This window comes from Salmo trutta, chromosome 25, assembly GCF_901001165.1.
Source record: "Salmo trutta chromosome 25, fSalTru1.1, whole genome shotgun sequence".
NCBI classification, from domain to species: Eukaryota; Metazoa; Chordata; class Actinopteri; order Salmoniformes; family Salmonidae; genus Salmo; species Salmo trutta.
The window spans coordinates 10,649,961-10,675,264 of NC_042981.1; the positions used below are offsets into that span (position 1 = coordinate 10,649,961).

Genomic DNA, 25,304 nt, shown 5'->3' on the forward strand with positions numbered 1-25,304 from the left:
CTGTAGAGGACTCATACAAAGCAGACAAGGATGATCACGTTTCTACCAAGGCACTCATCTACAGCTTTGTGAATGATACGAGCCAAGTATACATCAAGATAAGTCAAGTTATTTTAAGTGCATCATATGAGTGTCATGATATGTGTATCAACACACTTTACAAAATGAGGCAGTGTATTGTACCTGTCATCCACCTGTCCCTGAGCCAGCATCCTCTGGCCATCACTGATTATAGAGTGGAGGATCTGCTGACGGCTGAACATCTCAGCCTGAAATAGCTGTGGAGAAAACACATTCAGATTTCAGATCAGAGTAAGAGCATCTTGGGAAGTGACATAACAGTAATTATTGCATTATAGCAGTCATGATGACTCTATGGAATCCAGACGTCCCAAATCCCAGCACGCAAAACTGGTTGAAATGATGTAATTATCCCTTTAACTGCAGTGGGCTAAATCAGGGTCACATAGTCTTAAACAAATCTACTTTGAAACCAAAGTATACACCTCACACACATGGTTATGGGCTTTAAAAAAAGAAGATACCTGTACCATGTCAGACATAGAGTTGAAATGTATTACATTTGGAGTTTGCATTCCAGAACTGTACTTTATATGGAGCACAGAAGACTGAAATATAACAAAACCGTTTGACATAGATACACAGGATTATCAGTGTTGACATTTTTTTAAATTCATTATAAAATTATGAAAAATATGAATAACATTCCACCCATGGGGCCACTAGAGGGAGATTTGGTAAGTTGACTGCAGGAAAGGGCTACAACCAGATCACAACCAGAACTGGTTCAGAACTAGTTGTAATCTGGGATGACGTCATCATTTCCCCCTGGGTTCACTACTGGGTTATGTTTCTAGTAGGACATTCTCCACCTACTTTGTGCGCTCTCTGCTGCTCCGTCAGCCTCTCGTAGTTCCCAGAGATCTCCACGGCCAGCTTCTCCTCTGTCTGTACCAGGAACTCCATCCACGTCTCACACTTCTCCAGGAACGTCTGCTGCTGCAGCAGGAATGACTGCAGTTTGCTGAGGAGAGACCAACAACCGAAAATATCAGACCCAAAAACCAAGTAATTGAAATAACTCAGGGCCCGATTCAGAGTTGAAATAAGGGGCGCAATTCGGACTTTCGCTTAAATCATTAATTGACGTCAATGGGAGACAAAATTCTAGTTAAGCACACAGTCAAAATACCTGCCCAATGTCATCAAAATATTTACTGAGTTGACCTTAATCTCTTTGAAAAAGTTTTTGAAGTTATTTCATGTGATCAAAGTTTTTCATGAACTTCAGCTTTCTGCCTTACCTGAATCTCTCAGTGGTTTGGGCGTTGGCTGCAGACCAGCTACGGTTAAGGTTTTGCATGCGTTTGATCTCAATGTCGTTGAGAGGAAGCCTGTAGCCCAGCTCGTTGAGACGCTCCAGGTCATGAGCCATGCTACTGAATCTCAAGATCTGTCTCTGTAGGGGGAACAGCACAGAACAGAAGTCTCTCAATAACATCAACACTTCCTTAAGACACTGCCTCTTTCTCAATTGTCTAAAAATCCATCCTCTCCTTGTTTTCTCTCCTTCATTGCTCTGATATGAAAGAACGGACCATGTAAAGGTTAGCCTAATGAGTTTCCACCATGTTGTTTTCACCTGTCAAGTCTTTTCCAATCAGTGAAGATGAGAAAAGGAAACAAGGAAATTAATTGAGAAATCAGTCATATAAAGTATTGTGGCTAGATACTGTAGATCACAGTGACTTACCTTGAGTTCCTCCATTCGGTCCTGGATGATGGACAGGTCAGAAGAACCGTTGGGATCCTGGACCTTCAAAGCCTCTTCTCCCTCCACCATCCAGCGACCTAAGGAACCCAGCTGTTCATTGAAGGTCTCATAGTCCTGGACTCCCATCTGCAGGACAACAAGAGATGTATTTATTCAATTATCCCATTAAGATATACATACACTGTTCAAGGGATCCCTGGTCAAAAGGCATGAACCAATGGCCAATGAAGCAACTGAAAAGTACATTCTTTAGAAGATCTCAGTAGCATGAGGTTACACTAATGTCTCAAGGTCTTTGGGATCATAGAGTAAGCAACTGGTAAAATATATCAGGTGAATCTAGTCCTATATTCCCCCTGTACCTGTAGTGTAGTGAGCTGTCTGCTGAGGGCCTGCTCCACAGTGACCAGGCGCTGGGTCAGAGAGAGGTGGTCTGTCTGGACGGCAGACGCTGCGGAGGTGTCCACCTGTTGCTTCAGCTGATCTCCTAGCTCCTGAATAACCTGTAGAGATGCCTTCACTGGAGCCTGGGAACGAAGCAACTCCTGGAGAAACACCACCATACACCAACACATCTATCATCACAAAGTAATATGACCAAATGTCATTTAGTTTTCTGACAAGGATCATTGTTGACCGAAAGCTTAGCGCATTAAACCCTGAAACGTACATCTGATTCAAGTGTTCCATCACTTCTTTTCATAGTAGGCCATATAAGCAAAAAGGCCTTAATAGAAGATGACAGTATATAGCTCCGTGCTGAGTCCTGTGCGTGTGTAAAACGGTCAATCCAACACCGTTCCTACTCACGCTGCAGTCTTGGATCCAGGTGGAGACCTCCTCGTCTGTGATGTCCTTGGTGCAGGCGGTCTCCAGGAGTCGGTCAGCCTGCTCCTCTTGTAGCTGGACACTGGAGCTGCTCTTTCCATACAGCTCCTTGTAGTGCTGCCACAGCTGTAGCAGGGCTTTACTGCTCCTCAGACGCTCTGAGATCTCTTCCAGAAGACTGCTCCACCTGGACACAACATACATTGATGATCCACATCTTGGATCAATGGATCATGGATCAATAAAATCTTATTGTTGTTGGATCAACTGATCATGGATGAGGCTGCTCCACCTGAGCACAATGCAGGTGGTTTGGAACGATGATCACATGACCTTGCCTGAGACCTGAAGACTTAAAAGGCATGGTTCTCACCCACTCATGGACTGTTGGAAGATATGCCCCCATTGTGGTCTTAAAGTGATTCAAATAAACAAACAAACCTAGCGTTGACGTCCTTCAGGGTTTTGTTGAGGGAGTCGGACACAGACGGGTGGCACTCCTTCAGCAGCTGGTGTGTCACAGAGCCAAACTTCCTCAGACTGCCCTCCTGCTTCTCCAGTTCCTCCTGTAGGCTCTACACAACACAAGTCACAAACACATTAGCCCAAATTTATCCTGAAGTGTGCACTCCTCCACTCTCCCTCCAAGATGTAGAAGTGTTGGGTTACAGGGTAGACAAAAATACATTTGTAAAAAGCCTGTGATGCCTGTTCATACTGGTATTACCTGGAGACTCTCCACCTGGAGATGTACAGCCTCCAGGGAGCCGGTGAGGAGGCGGAAACGGGACACAGAGTACCTCCCCTCCATCAGGTAGCCATTCATCTCCTCTGAGGACAACTTGTACAGACTCCACTGGTCCAGCACTGACACGAGGCTGATCTTCAGCTGGCCGATCTGGCGTGGAGCAGAGACGGAGTAGAACAATAAGGTTTACACTTAAAAAGTAGTCCACGGAGCTTAATACATTTTTCAGTTGTGTTTAGTGCTCTTCTGCAACAGGAGATCATCATAGTGAGTGAAGGGTAGTTATAATGGGGCAGTAGCTGAGTGTGCAGTTATAGGTGAGTATGGGGTACTTAGTGGGTTACATCTGTGATTATCACACCTCTCATACAACTCACAGACCAATAATACATTATTTACACTCCATAAAATAGTTCCGCCTACCAGGTGGTCCAGGTTAGCCCAGGTGTGATTGACAGCTTGGAGCGTCTCCATGACGACAGCGCAGGCCTCGTCGGTCTTGTTCTGGATGAGGGCACAGGCCTGCTCCTCCACCCGCTCCACCTCACTCTCCTTCTCCTTCACCTTCTCTTCCATCTCCTGCAGAAGCAGTGGAAAGAGAGAGCAGAGCATCTACTTATTTAGTAGTTAAACTACTATCAGGGAGCAGAGAGCAGTTACAATCAACATCACAAAGATCAAGATTCTTCATTTAAAAAAATGCACAACCAAATTGAAACCCAAAGACATAATATACTGTAAATGTGCAAAAACAAGATTTATCTAATAAATCAATACAAAGTGCAGCGAATGTTCCTACCTGGCAGTCATTGAGAGCGTTCTGTACGGAGGTTAGGTCCTCTATCCTGGGTTTCCTCTTCAGCCTCTCCTCCTGAGTGAGCAGCCAGGTCTTCAGGCCCTGTATGTTGTTCTCATAGTTCAACCAGGCCTCCAGCAGAGTCTCCAGGAACTGGACCTGACCACGCAACACAGCACAGAGTCACATTATGTACTGAGACAATTAAATAATCCCTGAAACACATAACAGGCTTTGTTTGATCATAAAGCTTTGTCTGTCTCTAGCTGCTCAGAGCGCATAAGAGATTTAGTTCTGGGTACCAAGCTTACATTATCAATTATATAATACAATGAAAGCAGATTAATTCTACATTGACATGATTCAAAGACCCACACATTGAATGAGATGTCATACATAAAAATATGCTTTAATATGAGATTTTTTTTTTATATGATTGTGGTGTAATAGCCAGAGGTTTAAGCTGAACCATGCTCTGGAATACCCATAATGCATCGGGTTACATGTATGTTTATTCTCTTATGCGTGATCTTGCTGCATAACTAATTTCCCGCTCTAACAAATAAAGTTGAAAGTAGACATTTTAAGTTGAGGTTGAAAGCGGTTTGTTTTCTCTCTCACCCTCTCCGTGATGAGTCCCTGTAGTAACTGCCAGCGTCGGTTCATGACTCCCAGCTTCTCGGCGAAGTCTGTCTGGTCGCTGCGCCTGCTCTCCACATCCTGATCACTGATCTGGAGCACAGACTGGTTCACAAAGTCCACCGTCAGCTGCTTACAGCGCACATCAACTCTGAAGCCCTGGGGAAGGAGAGAGAGAGAGAGAGAGAGAGAGAGAGAGAGAGAGAGAGAGAGAGACCGGGGAGAAGAAGAAGAAGGATAATGTAAAGGAGAAGAAGAAGATTACTTTATTGTCCAACAGACATTTGTATTCTCCTTTATCTATTAGAGTGAGTATAAAGAGTGAAATGAATGGCGGAGTCATTCATTATCCCCTATTCTCGTGAAAATGTAAAATAGGTAGTCTATTTAACCAGAAAACAGTTGAAATATCTATGGAATATTGTAGTCTCAGCCCAGCTAGCACATAACGTTCTGAGAACTATATGCTTCTTAGAGCTTGGTGAGAGCGTGTTTGTCCAATGGTTATTTTGCATACAACCTTCGCACAACATTCTGGGAATGATGTATGATAGTTGCTTATCTTTGGAACATTCTCAACACATTTAAGGAACTTGACCAAAAAAATGTAATTTTCTTAGTAATTCATGGCTACATTTAATACCTTTTTTGGTAATGTTCTAAGAAAGTTCTCCAAATGGTTTGACATTGGGAGTGTTCTTAAATAGTTCCAAGAATGTTAAGAAACAGCGTTCTTCTGTGGGAATTTTAGTACTTCAGCATAATGTTCCCTACAGGTTTCCACATGGTTCTATTTAAGGTCATGTTCTCAGAACGTTCAGAGAACATTAAGAAACAATGTTCTTCAGTGGGAATTTCAGTAAGTTTTCTGCAGGTTTCCTCACGGTTCTACTTAAAGTCATGTTTTCAGAACATTAAGAAAACTTTCCATAAAAACCTCAAGAAAACATTAGTAACGTTCAAAGAACGTTCTAAGAATGTTATTTAAAAACATACATTTCGTTATCGGCATCAACAAAACTCTCTCTAGCCTCTATTAAGTGTGTTCAGGTGTGTTGGCCACGCCCACTAATTGGCGACACCTAATCTTAATGAGTGCTTGTTTCCTTTGAAATGGGGTCTGTTCGAATAGACTAAAATGAACAGCTTTGTATGAGTAAAAAAAACATGACATGCTAGCTCCATCCTGGTGGTGCAGTGGAATAATTCCATGAATAGAGAACAGAAGATCATAGGGTTGAATCGCACTGACACTGTGGCACAATAAAAAAAAAAAAATATGTGTTTTCATGATTAATGCAGAAGCAAATTAATTTCCATGTTTGCTTGGCATTCAAAACTGTTAACCCAAACTAAGCTAGCAGTGTTATTAAAAGTCTTATTGAAACATTCAGTGAAAGTTTTAAGGAAGTTATTCAAAAACCTCCAAGTAACCTTAACATGTTGTTCAAAAACATTCACAACATTTAGAGAATGTTCTCAGAATGCTACTTAATTACCTTCAAATAACCTATAATTTCCATACTCAGAACATTAATAAACCCCCCTAGGAAAACTTTCAGGGAACCATAGTAATGAACCTTACTGCAACCTAAAAATGTACACTCCCAGAACAGGCAAAATGATCACTTCCATTCTCAGAACGTTTAAAAAACGTTCTGTTTTGCCGTTAAGGAAACTTATGGCTTCGTTCTCAGAACCAATGAGAAACCAAAACGGTACGTTTCCACAACTTCCAAGGAACCAAATGTGCTAGCTGTAAGTTTTCTGTTCCTTACCTTGTATTTCTGTAGATAGTCCTGGATGACAGTCGACCCCACTGCTCCTTTCAGGTTCTCCTCGTCCTCTCCAATCACATTCTCCATCAGAGACATCCAGTTGACCAGCTCAGAGATGGCATGCCTAGAGGCCAACTTCTCCATTTGTAACTGAGGAAAAGAAACGGGCTAATAAACACAACTGCTCGTCAAACATCTCATTCCAAAATCATGGGCATTAATATGGAGTTGGTCCCCGATTGCTGCTTTAACAGCCTCCACTCTTCTGGGAAGGCTTTCCACTAGATGTTGGAACATTGCTGCGGGGACTTGCTTCTATTCAGCCACAAGAGCATTAGTGAGGTCGGCACTGATATTGGGCGATTAGGCCTGTCTCGCAGTCAGTGTTCCAATCCATCTCAAAGGTGTTCAATGGGGTTGAGGTCAGGCCAGTCAAGTTCTTCCACACCAATCTCGACAAACCATTTCTGTATGGACCTCGTTTCTGCACGGGGGCATTGTCATGCTGAAACAGGAAAGGGCCTTCCCTAAACTGTTGCCACAAAGTTTAAAATCGTTTAAAATGTAATTGTATGCTGTAGCATTAAGATTTCCCTTCACTGGAACTAAGGGGCCAAGCCCGAACCATGAAAAACAGCCCCAAACCATTATTCCTCCTCCACCAAACTTTACAGTTGGCACTATACATTGGGACAGGTTGCGTTCTCCCGGCAGCCGCCAAACCCAGATTCGTCCATCGCTCCAGAGAACGCGTTTCCACTGCGTTTCCACTGGTCCAGAGTCCAATGGCGGCGAGCTTTATACTACTCCAGCCGACGCTTGGCATTGCGAATGGCGATTTTAGGCTCGGCCATGGAAACCCACTTCTTGAAGCTCCCGATGAATTAGTTATTGTGCTGGCGTTGGTTCCAGCAGAGTCTCCAGGAACTGGACCTGACCATGCAACACAGCACAGAGTCAACCGAGGACAGATGATTTTTACACGCTACACGCTTCAGCCCTGGACGGTTCTGTGAGCTTGTGTGGCCTACCACTTCGCGGCTGAGCCATTGTTGCTCCTAGACGTTTCCACATTACAATAACAGCACTTACAGTTGACTGGGGCAGCTCTAGCAGGGAAGACATTTGACGAACTGACTAGTTGGAAAAGTAGCATCCTATGACGGTGCCAAGTTGAAAGTCACTGAGCTCTTCAGTAATGCCATTCTACTGAGAATGTTTGTCTATGAAGATTGCATGGCTGTGTGCTCAGTTTTATACAGTGGATGGTTGTGAGCAGCTTGGTCAACTGCGCGTGTGCGCGTGTGTGTGTGTGTGTGTGTGCAGATAAGCCTGTGTTAGTACCTGGTGTAGCTTCTCCTGCACACCTGGGATGAGTGTGAGTAGTTGGGTCCACTCTGAGTCTATGCGGGCCAGGTCAGACCGCAGGGCTGCAGTTCCAACCCTCTTCAGTCTCAGTAGCTGGTTGCCCTCAGTCAGCACAGAATTCTTCAGAGATGAACGCGACTCCACCTCTTTACAGAAGTCCTGTGAACAGAGAATAGTATAACAGTCAGTTTCACATTGAATATCAGGCTGTGTATACAGCTGGTTCCGGATGATGGTTCTCAAACCCCTTATGCCTAAACTTAACCCTTACTCTAACCCCTCTAACCCTAACTCTACTCTTCACCTCTAACGTTAACCATTTGATCCAGATCTGCCAGTCGAATATCCACTTCCTCTAAGGTATCACCCACTCTTTTGACATGTTGACTCACCAGGAAGGCAGAGAGAAGGTCCCTGCAGGTCTCCATCTCCTGTGGAACTACGGCTGCCTGATTGTTCCAGAAGTCCAGACGTTCTAGAGCAGACTGCAGCCAGCCAATCAGCTCTGACGACTCCTTCTGATACCTGGGCATCAGATGGAGACAAACAGGCTTAGTGGGCGATATTCAACCCCCCCAACATATTCACAGCACATACAGTACAGACCTGGGTTCAAGTAGTAGCTAAAGTATTAGAAAGAAAACAAATACTATTTGAACCCATGTCTACATCACATCCAGTACACAGTACACCCTAAACAATATCCCTTGGGGTTCAGCCCTGACCTGGTCCAATATTTGAGGATGGCCTCCAGTCTCTGCAGCTCTTTGTTGACCTTGGTAGTGTTGCTGAGCCAGTGTTCCCCTAGCACTGCGAGCTTTGTGTCCAGGCCAGGACAGCACACAGACAGCTGCAGCCTCTTCCCCTCCTCCAGCACCTGGCTCAGCTTGTGCTGGTGCTCCATCAGTCTGCCCTTCAGACTCTATGGAGAGAAGGAGGTAAACCAAGATGGGGGACATGAATTAAATAAATTGTGTTATCACTTTATTGTACAGTATTCTTTCTGGTATTTATTAGGAAAATCGTGACTAAATTGTCAGCTCAAACGTTACACACAGTATATGAAAGGGCCAATGGTTTTGTGTAATAACTGCATAACATTGTATAACATGGTGATAGTGACCTACTATACCTGATAGAGTGAACTCCTCTCAGTGAGGCTCTCCTCTGTCTCCTCCACCAGGCCCCCTGTGGGGATGCTACCCTCCACTGCCTCCAACTGCATACACAGAGCCTGGTAGTCCGGCACCAGACGGCTCCAAGTCTGAAAACACACGTATAGAGGCAAGTATAAGTATAACTCATGAAAAAAGAACAATTCCGTTATACTTGGGTTACACATATACCGAACCGTACTGTGCTGGCCTGGATATTTTCTTTTCACATTGTCCTTTCCAGCATGGTTACAGCAACTCTGGCAGATGCGTAACCAGGCCAGCACAGTAGTGTGAAAAAGGTATTCCACCGATTTAAGTATGATAGTACATATACTACTACTACAGTACATATAGTACTACTACTACAACACATATACTAATACTACAGTATATATAGTACTAGTACAGTACATATAGTACTAGTACAGTACATATAGTCCTATTACAGTACATATAGTACTACTACTACTACAGTACATATAGTACAACACTACTACTACAGTACATATAGTACAACACTACTACTACTACTACTACAGTACAACACTACTACTACTACTACAGTACATATGAACTCAGCAAAAAAAGAAATGTCCCTTTTTCAGGACTATGTCTTTCAAAGATCATTCGTAAAAATCCAAATAACTTCACAACAAGCATGGGCTCAGTTGGTAGAGCATGGTGTTTGCAACGCCAGCATGGTGTGTGCAACGCCAGGGTTGTGGGTTCGATTCCCACGGGGGGCCAGTACAAAAAATGCATGAAATGAAATGAAATGTATGCATTCACTACTGTAAGTCGCTCTGCATAAGAGCGTCTGCTAAAATGACAAAAAATGTTGTTTTTTTTTTAAATGAATGAACATGCACCTGTGGAACAGCTTACAGACGGTAGGCAATTAAGGCCACAGTTATGAAAACTTAGGACACTAAAGAGGCTGACTCTACTGACTCTGAAAAACACCGAAAGAAATATGCCCAGGGTCCCTGCTCATCTGCGTGAACGAGCCTTAGGCATGCTGCAAGGAGGCATGAGGACTGCAGATGTGGCCAGGGCAATAAATTGCTATGTCTGTACTGTGAGACGCCTAAGACAGCGCTAAAGGGAGACAGGATGGACAGCTGATCGTCCTCGCAGAGGCAGACCACGTGTAACAACACCTGCACAGGATCGGTACATCCGAACATCACACCTGCGGGACAGGTACAGGATGGCAACAACAACTGCCTGAGTTACACCAGGAACGCACAATCCCTTAATCAATGCTCAGACTGTCCACAATAGGCTGAGAGAGGCTGGACTGGGGGCCTATAGGCCTATTGTAAGGCAGGTCCTCATCAGACATCACCGGCAACAACGTCGCCTATTGGCACAAACCCACCGTAGCTGAACCAGACAGAACTGGCAAAAAGTGTTCTTCACTGACGAGTCGCGGTTTTGTCTCACCAGGGGTGATGGTCGGATTCGCGTTTATCGTCGAAGGAATGAGCGTTACACCGAGGCCTGTACTCTGGAGCGGCATTGATTTGGAGGTGGAGGGACCGTCATGGTCTGGGGCGGTGTGTCACAGCATCATCGGATTGAGCTTGTTGTCATTGCAGGCAATCTCAACGCTGTGTGTTACAGGGAAGATATCCTCCTCCCTCATGTGTTACCCTTCCTGCAGGCTCATCCTGACATGACCCTCCAGCATGACAATGCCACCAGCCATACTGCTCGTTCTGTGCGTGATTTCCTGCAAGACAGGAATGTCAGTGTTCTGCCATGGCCAGCGAAGAGCCCGGACCTCAATCCCCTTGAGCACGTCTGGGACCTGTTGGATCGGAGGGTGAGGGCTAGGGCCATTCCCCCCAGAAATGTCCGGGAACTTGCAGGTGCCTTGGTGGAAGAGTGGGGTAACATCTCACAACAAGAACCATGATGAGGAGATGCACTGCAGTACTTAATGCAGCTGGTGGCCACACCAGATACTGACTGTTACTTTTGACCACCCCTTTGTCTGTGGAACTTGTTCAGTTAATTTCTCAGTTGTTGAATTTTGTTATGTTCATACAAATATTTACACATTAAGTTTGCTGAAAATAAATGCAGTTGACAGTGAGAGGACATTTCTTTATTTGCTGAGTTTAGTACTACTACATCTCCCCTACCTCCAGTATGTACTCCAGCTCCACCCCTCTCCTGTGGGCCTGTTTGAGGACTCCCTGGGCCAGGGTCAGTATGTCCTCCAGAGCCTGCTTCTCTCTGGGAACCACCAGGCCACTGATCTTCTTGAAGAACGTCTCCGTCAGGATCATGTGGGACTCCAGACCCTGGAAGAACTCCTGGAGGGAGAAAAACACTTTTGAGCAATACTGCAATGAAGATGGCGTTAAATAGGCTACCCCGAGGCAGCCATCTTTCTTGGAGCAGAGGTTACGGTCATTGCCTTTGGTCAGGGAATTTGCACTATTCACACAGAATTCCTAAATTCTGTAGTCTTGAATTGCTTTTTGACTTATAGTAAAATACTTTGATGTATTTTATTGATTGTATTATTCAAATTATTGTAAATCTACTTCTATGGAAGGTTAAAGTCTACCTTGTGTTTGTCAAGGAGAATCTGAACTTCCTCCACAGAGCTGGCGATGACCCTCTGGTCGCCGGCCATCTTGTCTTGAGCAGTGTCCATCAGGTCAGCCAGGTCCTGCAGAGCCCGCTCATATTGCCCCTTCAGAGCCATGTTCTGGTTCAGGCTGCTACGCCGCGAGCCCACCGTCATCACCAACTCCTCATAGGCATCCTGTAGATGAGGAGAAGGAGAAGAAGGAGGCGGAAAAGACATACAGATATAATATGATTAATTAATGTTTATGCAGTGTTTGTGTAAACATACATTGGTGAATAATTTTGTGTTTGTGTCTGTGTGTCTGTCTGTGTGTATTTTTTTGTGTGTATTTTTCAGTCTGTATGAGAGGTCAGATACCTGTAGCTTGAGCATCTCATTGGTGGACATCTGTTCTGCCTGTAGTTCTGTTCCTCTTGTTTTCAGCTGGGTGATCCTCTGCTCAAACTCTCTCAAACCCTCCTCAGCCTCAGCTATGACCTACCAGACAAAACCAATACTGGTTAGCATTTTATAAAATGTATTTTTGTTATCTTTTATAATAAGAGCAGGAAGAACTTAAAGAGAGGAAATTAAAGCCTGCAGTTATAATGCATTGTAAGACTTGTCATGAGCACGTATGACCCCCTTATGTCTCACCTCAAGCTGTTTGGATCCTGGTCTGTCCGTGGCTCCAGCCAACGTCTGAAGCATCTGACACTTGGTGTCGGTTAAATCAGCAAGGAGAAGCTGTGACTCCATCTGCATTAACCAATACATGACCAACTCAATGCATTGCTTATACAGAGATACAATACGATAGTAATATAACACTTAATGACAGTTTCCTGGACCCAGCTTAAGGCCATTCCTGGACTTAAAACCATTTTCAACAAGCAAGCGTTTTAGTCCAAGAATAGGCTTGATCTGAGTCCAGAAACTGTCTCAAAAGGGGACAAGTACACCAGATGTACAGTAGCCTAACCTGTTAGTCTGTGGCTAAGTTTCTGCATAATAGTACAATGACTAGAGACAAGTAGACCCCATGTACATATACAGTATCGTAACCATGGACTATGATCCTAACATACCTGGTAGTAAGTGAGTTCCTGCATCCTAGTCCTCATGTGTTCACAGCGTCGCTCCAGGGCAGAGTCCAGAGTTTGCAACCTCTCTGTCAGACAGTCCAGTGCGTCCTCTAACAGGACCTGGTCCTCCGCACACAGCCCTGTAGGTTGGCCTAGGAGACCCCGACTGTGGCTCACCTCCCCAGTCACCTCACTGACATCCTTCCCTAAGGCCTGGAGGAAACAGCGATGACAGAATCACCAAACATCCCTGGCACCAGGTGAAACACAGGAATGAAGGAAGACTTTGAAGGAGTCTTTATTTTCTCCCTAAACCTTCCCCTTGGCCCAATACAGAAGCTCCACCACTACACTGCTTATATCTATACAGATCCTTCAGATCTGAACATCTGAAAAGGGCTAGGATGATTAGGGACCGGCTGGCTGTTTTAAAGACCATGATCACATTCTGAGATGACATAATACTAAGAGAGTAGACATTGTGTGCTTTGTGAAAATGGATGTTAGACGTTGCAGTGGTCTACCTCCTGGTTTTGTAGCTGTGTCTCAGCGTTCTCTGTCAGCAGCACAGGACCAGAGAACAGGGTGTTCTCCACACCATCCAGCCAGGAGGAGGTAGCTGACACGGCCTGGTAGAGATGCTGCTCCATGGGGATCACCTTGCCCTCAGAGGCCCCAGTCTTTGACAGAGATACCAGGGTTGAGGTCAATTCCATTTCAATACAGTCAATTCAAGAACAGAAATTCCCATTTCAATTCAGTCAATTCAGGAAGGATTTACTGAGCTGAAATGGAATTGTCCTCATTCCTGATAGATACAGTGCATAGCTGAACTGTATATTTCCATAGGTAAACATAATTCAACAACAGAAAACAAGGACAACATACAGTACAATAACAGTGATGTTATAGTGTTGTTATAACCTACTTGACAAGACATCTCCTCCATCGTTTGGCTGAAACCCTCATATAACATCTTCAGTGAAGATTTCTCCTCTGTTTTACCCATCCCTCCTTTAAACAGGGTCCCAGCGGCAGTTCTGGTGTAAACCTGGAACAGAGTATAGCCACGTCACCATCAGACATCACAGTACAGTACCTCAGAGGATATGAGTTCAGAATGATTTATTAAAGTACTTGCTACAGCTCAGCGGGAAAATCTGTTTGAAATAACGTAATTACAACCAGAACTGCCTTTCAACCAGTGTTGCCTGCTGGGAGTAGGCGTTGATGGACGGTGAGGTCAGTACCTGTTGCTTGTGGTCTTGTTCCAGGGTTTTCTGTAGGAGCTGGAGCTTGGTGCGCAGGTCTTTCCTCAGGCTCTCCCACCTCTGTCTCATCTGGTACTGGGCAGCCCGGGTCTCTCGCTCCAGCAGTATCTCCGGAGAGAAGGGCTCTGTCATACTGCACACCAAAAACATAATGTGAAGCAAAGAACCTCAACAGACCAAAAACATATACAATATCACATAACGTAAAAACATGATACACTACAGAAGATAAAGTGCTGGAAAGTCAACAGAATCTCCATGTCAGACCATTGTGTTGCTGTTCTCTCAGGTGTTTATACCTGACACTGCTAGGTGAGGCCTGCTTTATCAGGATCTCCTCTCCTCTACTGGCTACAGACTGTAACAGCTTCTTCTGTTCAGCTAGCTGCTCCTCCAGCTCCTAAACAACAACAACACACAAACGTGATCAGTCTGCTTCTCTTTGAATGAAGGATTGTTAGTTTGTTCATTCATTCATTCATTTATTCAAACAAACAGGATCTTTCAGACACGGACATGGCATTGATAGTGGGAGTATGTGTGAGGGAGAAAGACTTCCCTACCCTCTGTCTCTGGAGGCTGTCCTGGTGGTGTTGTGAAAGTGTGGTGTGGGCCTGGACCAGGCAGTCCTGCACGCTGGGCCCCTGAGACAGAGTGGAGTCAGACTCTCTGTCCTCCTGGTCCTGCAGAGAGCCATCAAACCGGACACAGGCAGAGAGAGGGTTACTTATGGAAACAGTTGTGAGCAAAAAGACAAGAGATATGGTTATTCATGTAAGGATTCGTTTGATTCATATCTTGACAACAAGACCGACCAAACATCAAGGCTAGGTTAAGGCTAGGTTAAGGCTAGGTGAAGAGGGCACGACAAAGCCTATTTATAAAGATTTGGCATGGGTCCAGAGATCCTCAAAGGTTCTACAGCTGCAACATCGAGAGCATCCTGACTGGTTGCATCACTGCCTGGTACGGCAACTGCTCGGCCTCTGATCGCAAGGCACTACAGAGGGTAGTGCGTACGGCCCAGTACATCACTGGGGCTAAGCTGCCTGTCATCCAGGACCTCTACACCAGGCGATGTCAGAGGAAGGCCCTAAAAATTGTCAAAGACCCCAGCCACCCCAGTCATAGACTGTTCTCTCTACTACCGCATCTCATGTAGAGCACTTTAGTGAGAGTTACAGGTATCCAGAAAAAAGCCTGACCTGGATGTTGATGTGTTTGTCCTGCAGCATCCTCTGCAGCTCCAGCAGACTTCCCTTCAGCGTCCGCAGCTTCCTGGCCAGCTGCTCTGTGTCCTCCCTCATGTCCAGCCGCGTCTCCTGCCTTCCCTCCAGAAGCAGGCTCTCGCTGCGCATGGTCAGCTCCGACAGGGCCACCACCTTCTGCTCTATCTCCTGCAGCATGTTCTGGAGCAGCAGGAGAGAGGCCAGCTCAAACATCGTGCTGCCTTCCAAGTGTACCCTTCAGTCAATCAGGCGCCAGGCAGACAGTTAACCAGGCCCACCAGGCAGCCAGTTAACCGGGCCCACCAGGCAGCCAGTTAACCGGGCCCACCAGGCAGCCAGTTAACCGGGCCCACCAGGCAGCCAGTTAACCAGGCCCACCAGGCAGACAGTTAACCGAACCCACCAGGCAGACAGTTAACCAGGCCCACCAGGCAGACAGTTAACCAGGCCCACCAGGCAGACAGTTAACCAGGCCCACCAGGCAGACAGTTAACCAGGCCCACCAGGCAGACAGTTAACCGAACCCACCAGGCAGACAGTTAACCGAACCCACCAGGCAGACAGTTAACCAGGCCCACCAGGCAGACAGTTAAGTGGACCCACCAGGCAGACAGTTAACCAGGCCCACCAGGCAGACAGTTAACCAGGCCCACCAGGCAGACAGTTAACCAGGCCCACCAGGCAGACAGTTAAGTGGACCCCCAGGCCCATGGTCTGTATAGACCCCTTCATTAGCAGCAGGTCTCTCGTCATTGTAGGGCCACCTCCCTACCAACACCCTCGCCTCCCTAACAACACAGCACACTACCACTAATCCTTCACGTCCCATGTTCAGTATACATGTTCCCGCTCAACTATAGATTCCCAGGTGGCCTGGATCACAATAGGTCCTTGCAATGAAAAGATACTGGAGCTACCACAGAAGACCCAAAGATTCCTACATGAAGGGTTAATCCTCCATTAAGATGAGACCCATAGCCTTGCCTAAGTGTATATCGGTAAGTTAAACAGGTCTCTTCAAGAAAGGGAGTGACTCCCCCCTCCCCCTCATCCTCCCCCCTCCCTGCCTGTCAGTTGGGATTCCATACTTTGATATTCCAGTAGGCTGGCCCACTTCCGCCACCAACCAATCCCTGCAGTCGGAATTCAATTAATCTAACGAATAAGCCAGCCCCTATGCTGACCCGCCCCTATGTTGTCACTGAATAGGCCCCAAGTAGAGACACAAAAGACATCTGCATAATCTGCCTAACTAGACTAGTGTTACAACCGCTTAGTAACCTAACCAATCTCCTGAAGGCAGCCCCGCCCTCTAACTATGCTGCTAACACTCTTGTTTACTGCTGCCAGGTTTCTACCCCGCGGGGTGGATCCATATGTGAGAGGCAGAATCAAAAAGCAGGAGTTATGGTGAGATTGAATCATTGGAAGTTAAATGAACGGCTGGGTAAAAGGGGAAAACTCATGTGAATCACTGAGGAACTGTTAAACAAAGGGACTCTGTGTGTGTGCATGTGTGTGTCTGTGCATATTTGCGTGTGTGTGTGTGCGTGCGTGCCTGTGTGTGTGTGTGCGTGTGTGTATTTATCTGCCAGTAGGGGGACCTCTGTTCTAACCTGGCCGTCTATGAGCTGCTCCTCCTCAGCACTGGGACAGAGGGCTTCGCGGGTGCTGAGCAGCCATTGGTCCATCTGGTCAGCTTGGTTGAGGTAATGTTGTAAGGTCTGCTCCTGATGCTGCTCCTCTAGACGGTCACTGACACGCTCCTGATGCTGCTCCTCTAGACGGTCACTGACACGCTCCTGATGCTGCTCCTCTAGACGGTCACTGACACGCTCCTGATGCTGCTCCTCTAGACGGTCACTGACACGCTCCTGATGCTGCTCCTCTAGACGGTCACTGACACGCTCCTGATGCTGCTCCTCTAGACGGTCACTGACACGCTCCTGATGCTGCTCCTCTAGACGGTCACTGACACGCTCCTGATGCTGCTCCTCTAGACGGTCACTGACACGCTCCTGGACAGACCAGGGCAGCACGGGACAAGACATCACATGAAGTATGCTAGGCACAGCTAGTTGTTACGCTCACGAAGCTTGACTCCTCAATTTACATACTTTTAATGGCCATCTCAACTTAGACACTCAAACCTTCAAATCTACTGCTTAATTAACATCTGATCAAAATCAAATAAAATGTAGTTTGTCACGTGCGCTGAACACAATCTTACCGTGAAATGCAAAAATTCGCTAAATAAACTAAAGGAAAAATAGTAACGCAATAAAATATCAATAAAAATCTGAGGAAGTGTCAGTGCCCCTATCTGTCACAGATATAGAACACGGAGCTTGACTACCTCCAGAAGCTGTCGTTCTCCTGAGGCCTTCATCTGTATGGTGGCCATCCTCTCAGACATGGCCAGCTGGTCGGCCGTGTCGTCCACAGCAGCAGAACCAAGCTCGTCTGAGAAGCTGGTCTGCAGCTTGTCTATCTCCTCCTGCGGCCTCTGAACCTCCTCCACCCCGGCCTGGTAGAGGAAATAACAGTGTTAGTTAGGATGGGAAGGCTATGCTGAGCACTGAGCATTGATTAGGGTTGGAACCATAATATTACATTGTAGTTGACGAATATGGAAAACATAGGGTCATGCGGAAATTGGTATCTTGAGCATAGCGAAATGTTATGTTTTCTGTCTCAAGTTATTCTGATACTCCCTTACCTGATGGGCTTCCATATGACTATCTGTGCTCCGGTCAGCCTCCAGTGGCTTGTTGAGTTTGGCCTCCATCTTAGAGGAGATAGACTGAAGAGAACCCTGGTCGCACTGCTGCTTCTCCAGCACCTCGTACAGAGACCTCTGCTTCTCACTGATCTGGACAGGAGAGGACATAGCAGTAGTCAAAAATAGTTGTACTTCACAGTTGATTTGTAAACTTTTCCAAATAGTTGAGGTAGTCAAACATAAAAGCAAGTGAGGATAGGACATACACTACCGTTCAAAAGTTTGGGGTCACTTAGAAATGTCCTTGTTTTTCAAAGAAAAGCTAATTTTTTGTCCATTAAAATAACATCAAATTGATCAGAAATACAGTGTAGACATTGTTGATAATGTTGTAAATGACTACTGTAGCTGGAAACGGCAGATATTTTTTTAATGGAATATCTACATAGGTGTACAGAGGCCCATTATCAGCAACCATCACTCCTGTGTTCCAATGGCACATTGTGTTAGCTAATCCAAGTTTATCATTTTAAAAGGCTAATTGATCATTAGAAAACCCTTTTGAAATTATGTTAGCACAGCTGAAAACTGTTGTTCTGATTAAAGAATCAATAAAACTGGCCTTCTTTAGACTAGTTGAGTATCTGGAGCGTCAGCATTTGTGGGTTCGATTACAGGCTCAAAATGGCCAGAAACAAAGTCTTTCTTCTGAAACTCATCAGTCTATTCTTGTTCTGAGAAATTAAGGCTATTCCTTGCGAGAAATTGTCAAGAAACTGAAGATCTCATACCAAACTTTTGACACCAAACTTTTGAACGGTAGTGTAGGTAGCAGCATAAATTAGGTATATATGAATTGCGTACCACATTCTTCAGGGTCTCCCAGGAGCGTTGAAGGTCATCTAGGTTAGCCTCAGATTCAAATGTCGGGTCATTTAGCTCCTGTATGGGAGCTCTGGGGAGGGTGTCTCGTCCCATCTGAAAGAAGACAACACAAGTGAGCAAAGTAAGCTTTCACAGATAGAGGGGTTGATGTGTAAGCCTTCACAGATAGAAGTTGATGTGTAAGCCTTCACAGATAGAGGGGTTGATGTGTAAGCCTACACAGATAGAAGTTGATGTGTAAGCCTTCACAGATAGAGGGGTTGATGTGTAAGCCTACACAGATAGAGGGGTTGATGTGTAAGCCTTCACAGATAGGAGTTGATGTGTAAGCCTACACAGATAGGAGTTGATGTGTAAGCCTTCACAGATAGAGGGGTTGATGTGTAAGCCTTCACATATAGAGGGGTTGATGTGTAAGCCTTCACAGATAGAGGGGTTGATGTGTAAGCCTTCACAGATAGAGGAGTTGATGTGTAAGCCTACACAGATAGAAGTTGATGTGTAAGCCTTCACAGATAGGAATTGATGTGTAAACCTTCACAGATAGAGGAGTTGATGTGTAAGCCTTCACAGATAGAGGGGTTGATGCGTACGCCTTCACAGATAGAGGGGTTGATGTGTAAGACTACACAGATAGAGGGGTTGATGCGTACGCCTTCACAGATAGAGGGGTTGATGCGTACGCCTTCACAGATTGAGGGGTTGATGCGTAAGCCTTCACAGAGAGGCACCACAGTGTTACTTGGTGCATAGGTCGGTACACATTAAGGTATGTGGGCAGGAACTTAGTGGAGAAGTACAGTAGCCAGTAGCTATGAGTTAATCAGTGCTAATGCAATGCATTTAATACAGGATGACAGGGGATGGAGAGAGAGAGAAGAGAGAGAGAGGAAGAGAGAGGGCGAGAGAGAGAGAAAGTGAGAGAGTGCTCAGTAGGTGATACCTGGGTGTGAGTGCTGGGAGAAGGGGAGCGACAGACAGGAGAGGAGATCTCACTGCTGGTACCCTCCTCCCCAGACTCCTCGGTGACGGGGGACAGAAGGGTGTGACAGCGGCCAGCTGTCATCTGACACACCGCAGGACAGTTAGAGAGGACAGATACACAAAGAGCATTCACGTTTTAGAGACAGTCCATCACCAAGATGGTTTGAGTTAGTTAATCAATCAGATAATTCATGCAGAACTCAGTAAGACTAGCACATTCAGCAGTCTTTCTGACAGACAGCATGCTAGCCGGGAGATTCCAGATTTGATGAAGGGTCGCAGGATTAACAGTGGAGTGATTTGTCTGAGTTAGTTAATTACCGGTAATCAGAACAGTACAAAACACATGATTAGTAAAGGAGGGGAGTCAGCCAGTCACCATAAGAACAGACGGTTTGTCTGTGTCTCCATCCAGGTCCTCCACAGTAAGCCCCGCCCGCTCCGTCTCACTCACAGTGAGTAGCATGGTGTCGTGTTTGGCCTTCACAGTCAGCATCTTACACTTGGAGTTCAGACTGGCTATCTCCTCCTGGTAACCCTTGATTTTCTGGGCCAGCTCCTGTTAGTAGCATCCCAATCACAGTCAGTGGTTATGGTCACAACAAGGGAGCTAAGCATCTATATACACTGTAAGCATACACTTATTCAATGTTTATTTAGTTTATTTTTACATTTGTTTTGGATACCTACTTATCAGAACCAGTACCATAATCTAGAGGTTTTCAATTCCTTTATATATGCAAAATATTTTATTTTCTTCCACTGTACTATACCTCATGGTGTAGGATCTGAGCCTGCAGTTCCTGGATGTTGCTGGTGGGAATGGGTTGGTCCTGGATGACCCTGTGGGCGTCCTCTATCAGCCCCTGGAAATGCTTCGCCTCCTGCTCATACTGCTCATACTGCACAACAGCCTCCTACAGAAGGACAGGAAACCAAGGAACGTCAATACTGGTGCACAATGTAGGATGTCAACTGTTCGTGGCTTGCAGGTGTGGCTAACTGGATTCGAAACCCTGGTCTTCTGTGTGCCTCAAGACTGTTGTTACGTTGAGCTAAAACCTAGGCATTAGCTCGGGGAACTAACACAAGTCTTCAGTCACAGGCAGTCTTATTCATTATGCGGTTTCTCATCCGTTACACAATGTGCTGCGGCCTCCCTACCTGTAGAATGTTGCACTGCTGTATTGCAACATGCTGTAGCTGGCTGGCCTCCTGCTGTAGGCCCAGTGCCGTGCGACAGATAGCCAGACCAGGCATCACCTCCTCTGGGACGCGCAGGGCGCTCTGACACAGCTGCACTGCCTGCACCTGCTGCTTGAAGCCCTCCATCTCTGACAGCACACGCTAGGAGAACAGACAGGAGGAAACTTTACATTCTACCGTCAAGCCTTAAGTAAGTGTGAGACGTAGGTAGGAGAAGTAGAAAGAGACAGAAAGAAGAGGATGTGAAGATGAAGAACAACAACAAGAACAAGATATGAGAATAAAATGCTATTTAAAATTCTGTGTTATTCTCTGGTTAAAGTAGAATTGAAGTTAGCTACCTGTCTCTGGGCCAGTTGTTCTTTGAGACTCTGTCGGGCAAGTTCAGGAGAGGTCAGTGTAGCTTGGACCTGTTCCAGAGCCACTTGTAGGGTCTTCACCTCGTACTCCAGAGGCTCCATACTCTGAGGGGACGACACAGGACACACACGGGTTATTCTTGGAACCCAGAACCAAATCTAGTGAGTGCTAGCTGGCTGGCTAACCAATTCATGTTAACCGCCTGTCAATAGGACTACACACAGGTCAATCAATCAAATATGTTTTTATGTACAGGTGAGAATAACACTGAGATGCTAAAAGCTATTTACACATTGACAAAATTATGCACAACGACCGTCTCTGAAACAAAGACTAACAACAATGCAACAGTAAATTCCGATGCTAGGCTAAATGCTAAGCCAGTGTATTCAGTATGTCTTAGTCAGTACCTTGGCTGCGTCCTGAAGGCTCTGCAGCCGTGTCCTGATGGTCTGCTGGAGCTCCTCAGTGTGGCGGCTCAGCTCACACACCTGCTGGGACATGTTCTCTGTCTGCAGCACCTCAGACAGCAGATCCACCTTCTCTCCCATGGCCTGCAGGTCCCCATGGAGCTCTCGAGACTCACGCAGCATGGACTGATGATGGGGAGAGGAGGAAGACAACACAATACAGGTAATGAATGGAGTAAGAGGACACTGTCTATGAAAATGAATGCAACCTAGTGATGGATGAATCCTGAGAGGTGCCAGTTAAAGAGAACCAACATCCTGGTTCCCTGGTTAGAGGGAGAATGATAGGACAGGGTAACAGAACACACACACACACCATCGCTGCAGAGGGTACAGTGGAAGTGAACAGCGAGAGGGTTTAATACAGTTTGTATTAGCATTTTAATCCAGCAGCTCTCCATCATGTGTTTATTCATGTCGATCTCCACCCACCTCGTCCATCCTTATCTGTTCCTGCAGATGAGAGGAGGAGTTCCAGATGATGTTGGCCCTCACCAGGCCCTTGGCTTTCTCCGACCACCTCACTATGAAGTCCAGCATCTCATTGTACTCCTCTAGATGGGTCCCTGCCTGGAGGGAGAGATAACAAGAGAGGCAATGAGGAACTAGGGAACAGGCGTCAGGGAATTGGACACCTTAGTGAAACTGACAATGTGTGTTATGGTATTACTAGGATTAAAAGTCAAATGGCCCCATGTAAACACTCTGGGCTGGGCAACACCGTACATTGATGCCATCTCTTCAGGGTTACAACAACAGCAACAGTGTAACAACAACTAGACTTCACATGTATTTTGTATTTTTCCCCAACCTTTTCTTGATACAATTGGTTCCTAACCTTTTTGAACCAGATGGTCCTACACTCGGCCAGTCTGGCAGTGTGGTGGTGGATGTCTCCTAACTTGACGATGGCATCACTCAGCTGTTTGGCCAAGATGGGGTTTCGTCTTCCGAACTCCTGGACCGCAGCATCCAGCTCTGACAGAGTCCGATGACAGCTCTCCAGGTCATCACAAAGACACTGCGGAGAGCAGAGGAGAGAAACTCTGAGTTAATAAATAAACTGACCAAGATAACAGCTCTGTATGTAGAGGGAAAACAACACATGTTAAGTAAGAGCAGAAAATAATATTTGGAATATCTGAGTTTACTTCCTGAATTTACTAAATTGACATGAAATTGACCCCAACCCTGATTAAGAGCCGTATGCATGAGCCTCTTCAGCTCGCGCTCACCTTGGTGTCGTCTTTAGCGTGATGGACATCGCTGGCTTTGTCATTGAGACTGGTGGAGATGGCTTTCATCTTCTCCGACACGTCATGGATCCTGGAACTGATGTCCTCCTTGATGTCTCTTGTCCTCTGGATCTCTTTCTCTTTGGACAGAACCTTGGGAAAATCAGAAGAGGAAGGAAATACACAAATCAACCCTGTTATAATGTACATCAGTAAAAGATAGTTGATATAGTGCGATTTCGAAATTTGGTCGTGCATCAGCAGGTAGCCTAGTGGTTAGAGTGTTGGACTTGTAACCGAAAGGTTGCAATATCGAATCCCTGAGCTGACAAGATAAAAATCTGTCTTTCTGCCCCTGAACAAGGCAGTTAACCCACTGTTCCTAGGCCGTCATTGAAAATAAGAATTTGTTCTTAACTGACTTGCCTAGTTAAATAAAGGTAAATACATTTAAAAAAAAAAACTCAATTAGCCCATGTCATCAATTTTTGGGGGATTGGTAAGTTAGAATAGTGGCCAGCTATCTAAACTTGTAGTGAGAATGGTTGAATTACCAACCGGGGTGGGGCCCATTGATCATCAGTTATCGTATTAAAAACTGCTAACACCATATGGCAAAATGTGTAGAATTGCAGGAAATTAGTTATAAAATTGCAAAATCTTCGCTCGGGCCCCATGGCAAAATGTGTATGTATGTGTGTGTGTGTGTGTGTGTGTGGGGGGGGGGGGGGGTATGGATGTCTATCCATGCCCTACATAGTCCAGTACAGTACCTGGTCCTCGATGGCCCCCAGTGCTAGGGACACCTCAGCCAGCTGCATGGAGGTCTCTGAGGGCAGGATGGTGTACAGATCCAGATACTTGCTCTGCTGCTGCTCAGCTATCTTATCCACATGCTGACGGTAGCCAATCACATCACCGTGAACCACCTGTACAATACATAAGAGAAACATGGTCATGTCCACATGTGCCAATACTCGAAAACAAGCAACACACATAACAATTCTTTAATTCACACCACAGCCAGCATCGATCCCAGCCTGAGACTACGCCATAGCATACAATACTGCTTGAAACAACAGTTGAGTAAATGCCTTATGGAATTTTGGCAATGAACTAGTTATTTTTGTGACAGAGTCATATGTAGTCAATAGAATGATGTGTTAGATGGTGTTAACTCTGTCTTTAGTTCCATAGGGTTTGCCAGCTGCTTACCTCCAGCTCCTGCAGCAGAGCATCTATATCTGAGGCGGGGTTGAGGAGCAGCTCCCTGGTCTCCTGGATCCAGGCTTTGACCACACTGAGATTCTTCTCTACCTCCTCTCTGTCCCTCAGCTCCACCCCAGCCTGGGTACGCTTGGTCTGCGCCTGCTGCAGCAGACTGGTGGAGGAGAGAAATAAAACCACTATTATCTGTATTCAAGAGTGAAGGCGATGGAAACTTTAACCCTATGTTCCTCTCGGAATGATGAGGATGAAGTAAGTAATACTAAGCATTCAGGTCCTTCTGATAGGCCTATTGAGTTGTTTATAATATAACCAACAGATCATATTCTAGCCTCGAAAGCAACGTCTAGAACTGACATTTGAAGGCTAATCTAATTTGTGAGTGACCAACTGATCCATGTAAAAAAAACAATATTGATCGTTTCAATACCTTTCCAGGTGGTCTTGTACTGCTCTGATCTCCTTGAGACTGGGTAGTTCGTCCTGTCCAGAGGTGGGTGATGGTGAAGGGACCTCCACGTCATGGAGCAGGCTGAGGGCATACTGACGCAGCAGGGTGAGGGAGGACAGCTCTCTCTCTACATCCTGGATTAGCAGCTCATGCTGGTCCAACACAGACTGTAGGGTAGCCTTGGAGGCCTTCTCCACAACACAGTCTATAATACGGCTCTGTAGATCCTCCACCATGCTCCTCAGCTTCACCATCTGAAATGAACGAAGACAGGCACATGTAAAATACTGTGCTGTACTTATTTAGCCTCATTCCAGATGTGTTTATGCTTATATACCGCAGCAAACATCTATGGTAGTTGTTATGCCAAACATAAGCTGTAAGCACTAACATTTGGATCAGGCTAGGATCTATAATGTCAGGATATATGGGGAACAGATACACAATACAGTATATGCTATTAGTATACTGTTTAGTTCATAC

General features: G+C 45.7%; 1 protein-coding gene across 6 annotated transcripts in view; it reads right to left on the minus strand.

Annotated features, from left to right (window-relative positions):
- Positions 1–25,304, minus strand: part of LOC115162000 (nesprin-1) — a 163,333-nt gene that overhangs the window by 25,061 nt on the left and 112,968 nt on the right. For 5 of the 6 annotated variants that reach the window (XM_029712888.1, XM_029712889.1, XM_029712891.1 and 2 more), the window contains 43 exons: positions 24,801–25,075; positions 24,359–24,524; positions 23,917–24,072; positions 23,144–23,296; positions 22,747–22,929; positions 22,341–22,478; positions 21,849–22,034; positions 21,420–21,542; positions 21,037–21,219; positions 20,646–20,789; positions 20,252–20,431; positions 19,832–19,954; positions 18,868–18,981; positions 18,001–18,153; positions 17,638–17,808; positions 16,898–17,299; positions 15,258–15,461; positions 14,616–14,735; positions 14,352–14,452; positions 14,032–14,185; positions 13,710–13,832; positions 13,306–13,461; positions 12,785–12,994; positions 12,354–12,455; positions 12,075–12,194; positions 11,691–11,891; positions 11,260–11,433; positions 9,085–9,216; positions 8,678–8,874; positions 8,345–8,477; positions 7,929–8,111; positions 6,585–6,734; positions 4,789–4,965; positions 4,171–4,326; positions 3,795–3,950; positions 3,351–3,521; positions 3,065–3,198; positions 2,606–2,810; positions 2,158–2,340; positions 1,775–1,921; positions 1,326–1,480; positions 898–1,045; positions 184–278 (listed from right to left, as the gene is read on the minus strand). In XM_029712888.1, coding sequence (XP_029568748.1) covers positions 184–278; positions 898–1,045; positions 1,326–1,480; positions 1,775–1,921; positions 2,158–2,340; positions 2,606–2,810; positions 3,065–3,198; positions 3,351–3,521; positions 3,795–3,950; positions 4,171–4,326; positions 4,789–4,965; positions 6,585–6,734; positions 7,929–8,111; positions 8,345–8,477; positions 8,678–8,874; positions 9,085–9,216; positions 11,260–11,433; positions 11,691–11,891; positions 12,075–12,194; positions 12,354–12,455; positions 12,785–12,994; positions 13,306–13,461; positions 13,710–13,832; positions 14,032–14,185; positions 14,352–14,452; positions 14,616–14,735; positions 15,258–15,461; positions 16,898–17,299; positions 17,638–17,808; positions 18,001–18,153; positions 18,868–18,981; positions 19,832–19,954; positions 20,252–20,431; positions 20,646–20,789; positions 21,037–21,219; positions 21,420–21,542; positions 21,849–22,034; positions 22,341–22,478; positions 22,747–22,929; positions 23,144–23,296; positions 23,917–24,072; positions 24,359–24,524; positions 24,801–25,075 — 7,037 coding nt within the window. The remainder of the gene's footprint in view (positions 1–183; positions 279–897; positions 1,046–1,325; positions 1,481–1,774; positions 1,922–2,157; positions 2,341–2,605; positions 2,811–3,064; positions 3,199–3,350; positions 3,522–3,794; positions 3,951–4,170; positions 4,327–4,788; positions 4,966–6,584; positions 6,735–7,928; positions 8,112–8,344; positions 8,478–8,677; positions 8,875–9,084; positions 9,217–11,259; positions 11,434–11,690; positions 11,892–12,074; positions 12,195–12,353; positions 12,456–12,784; positions 12,995–13,305; positions 13,462–13,709; positions 13,833–14,031; positions 14,186–14,351; positions 14,453–14,615; positions 14,736–15,257; positions 15,462–16,897; positions 17,300–17,637; positions 17,809–18,000; positions 18,154–18,867; positions 18,982–19,831; positions 19,955–20,251; positions 20,432–20,645; positions 20,790–21,036; positions 21,220–21,419; positions 21,543–21,848; positions 22,035–22,340; positions 22,479–22,746; positions 22,930–23,143; positions 23,297–23,916; positions 24,073–24,358; positions 24,525–24,800; positions 25,076–25,304) is intronic. The other variant, XM_029712890.1, reaches the window with a different exon arrangement.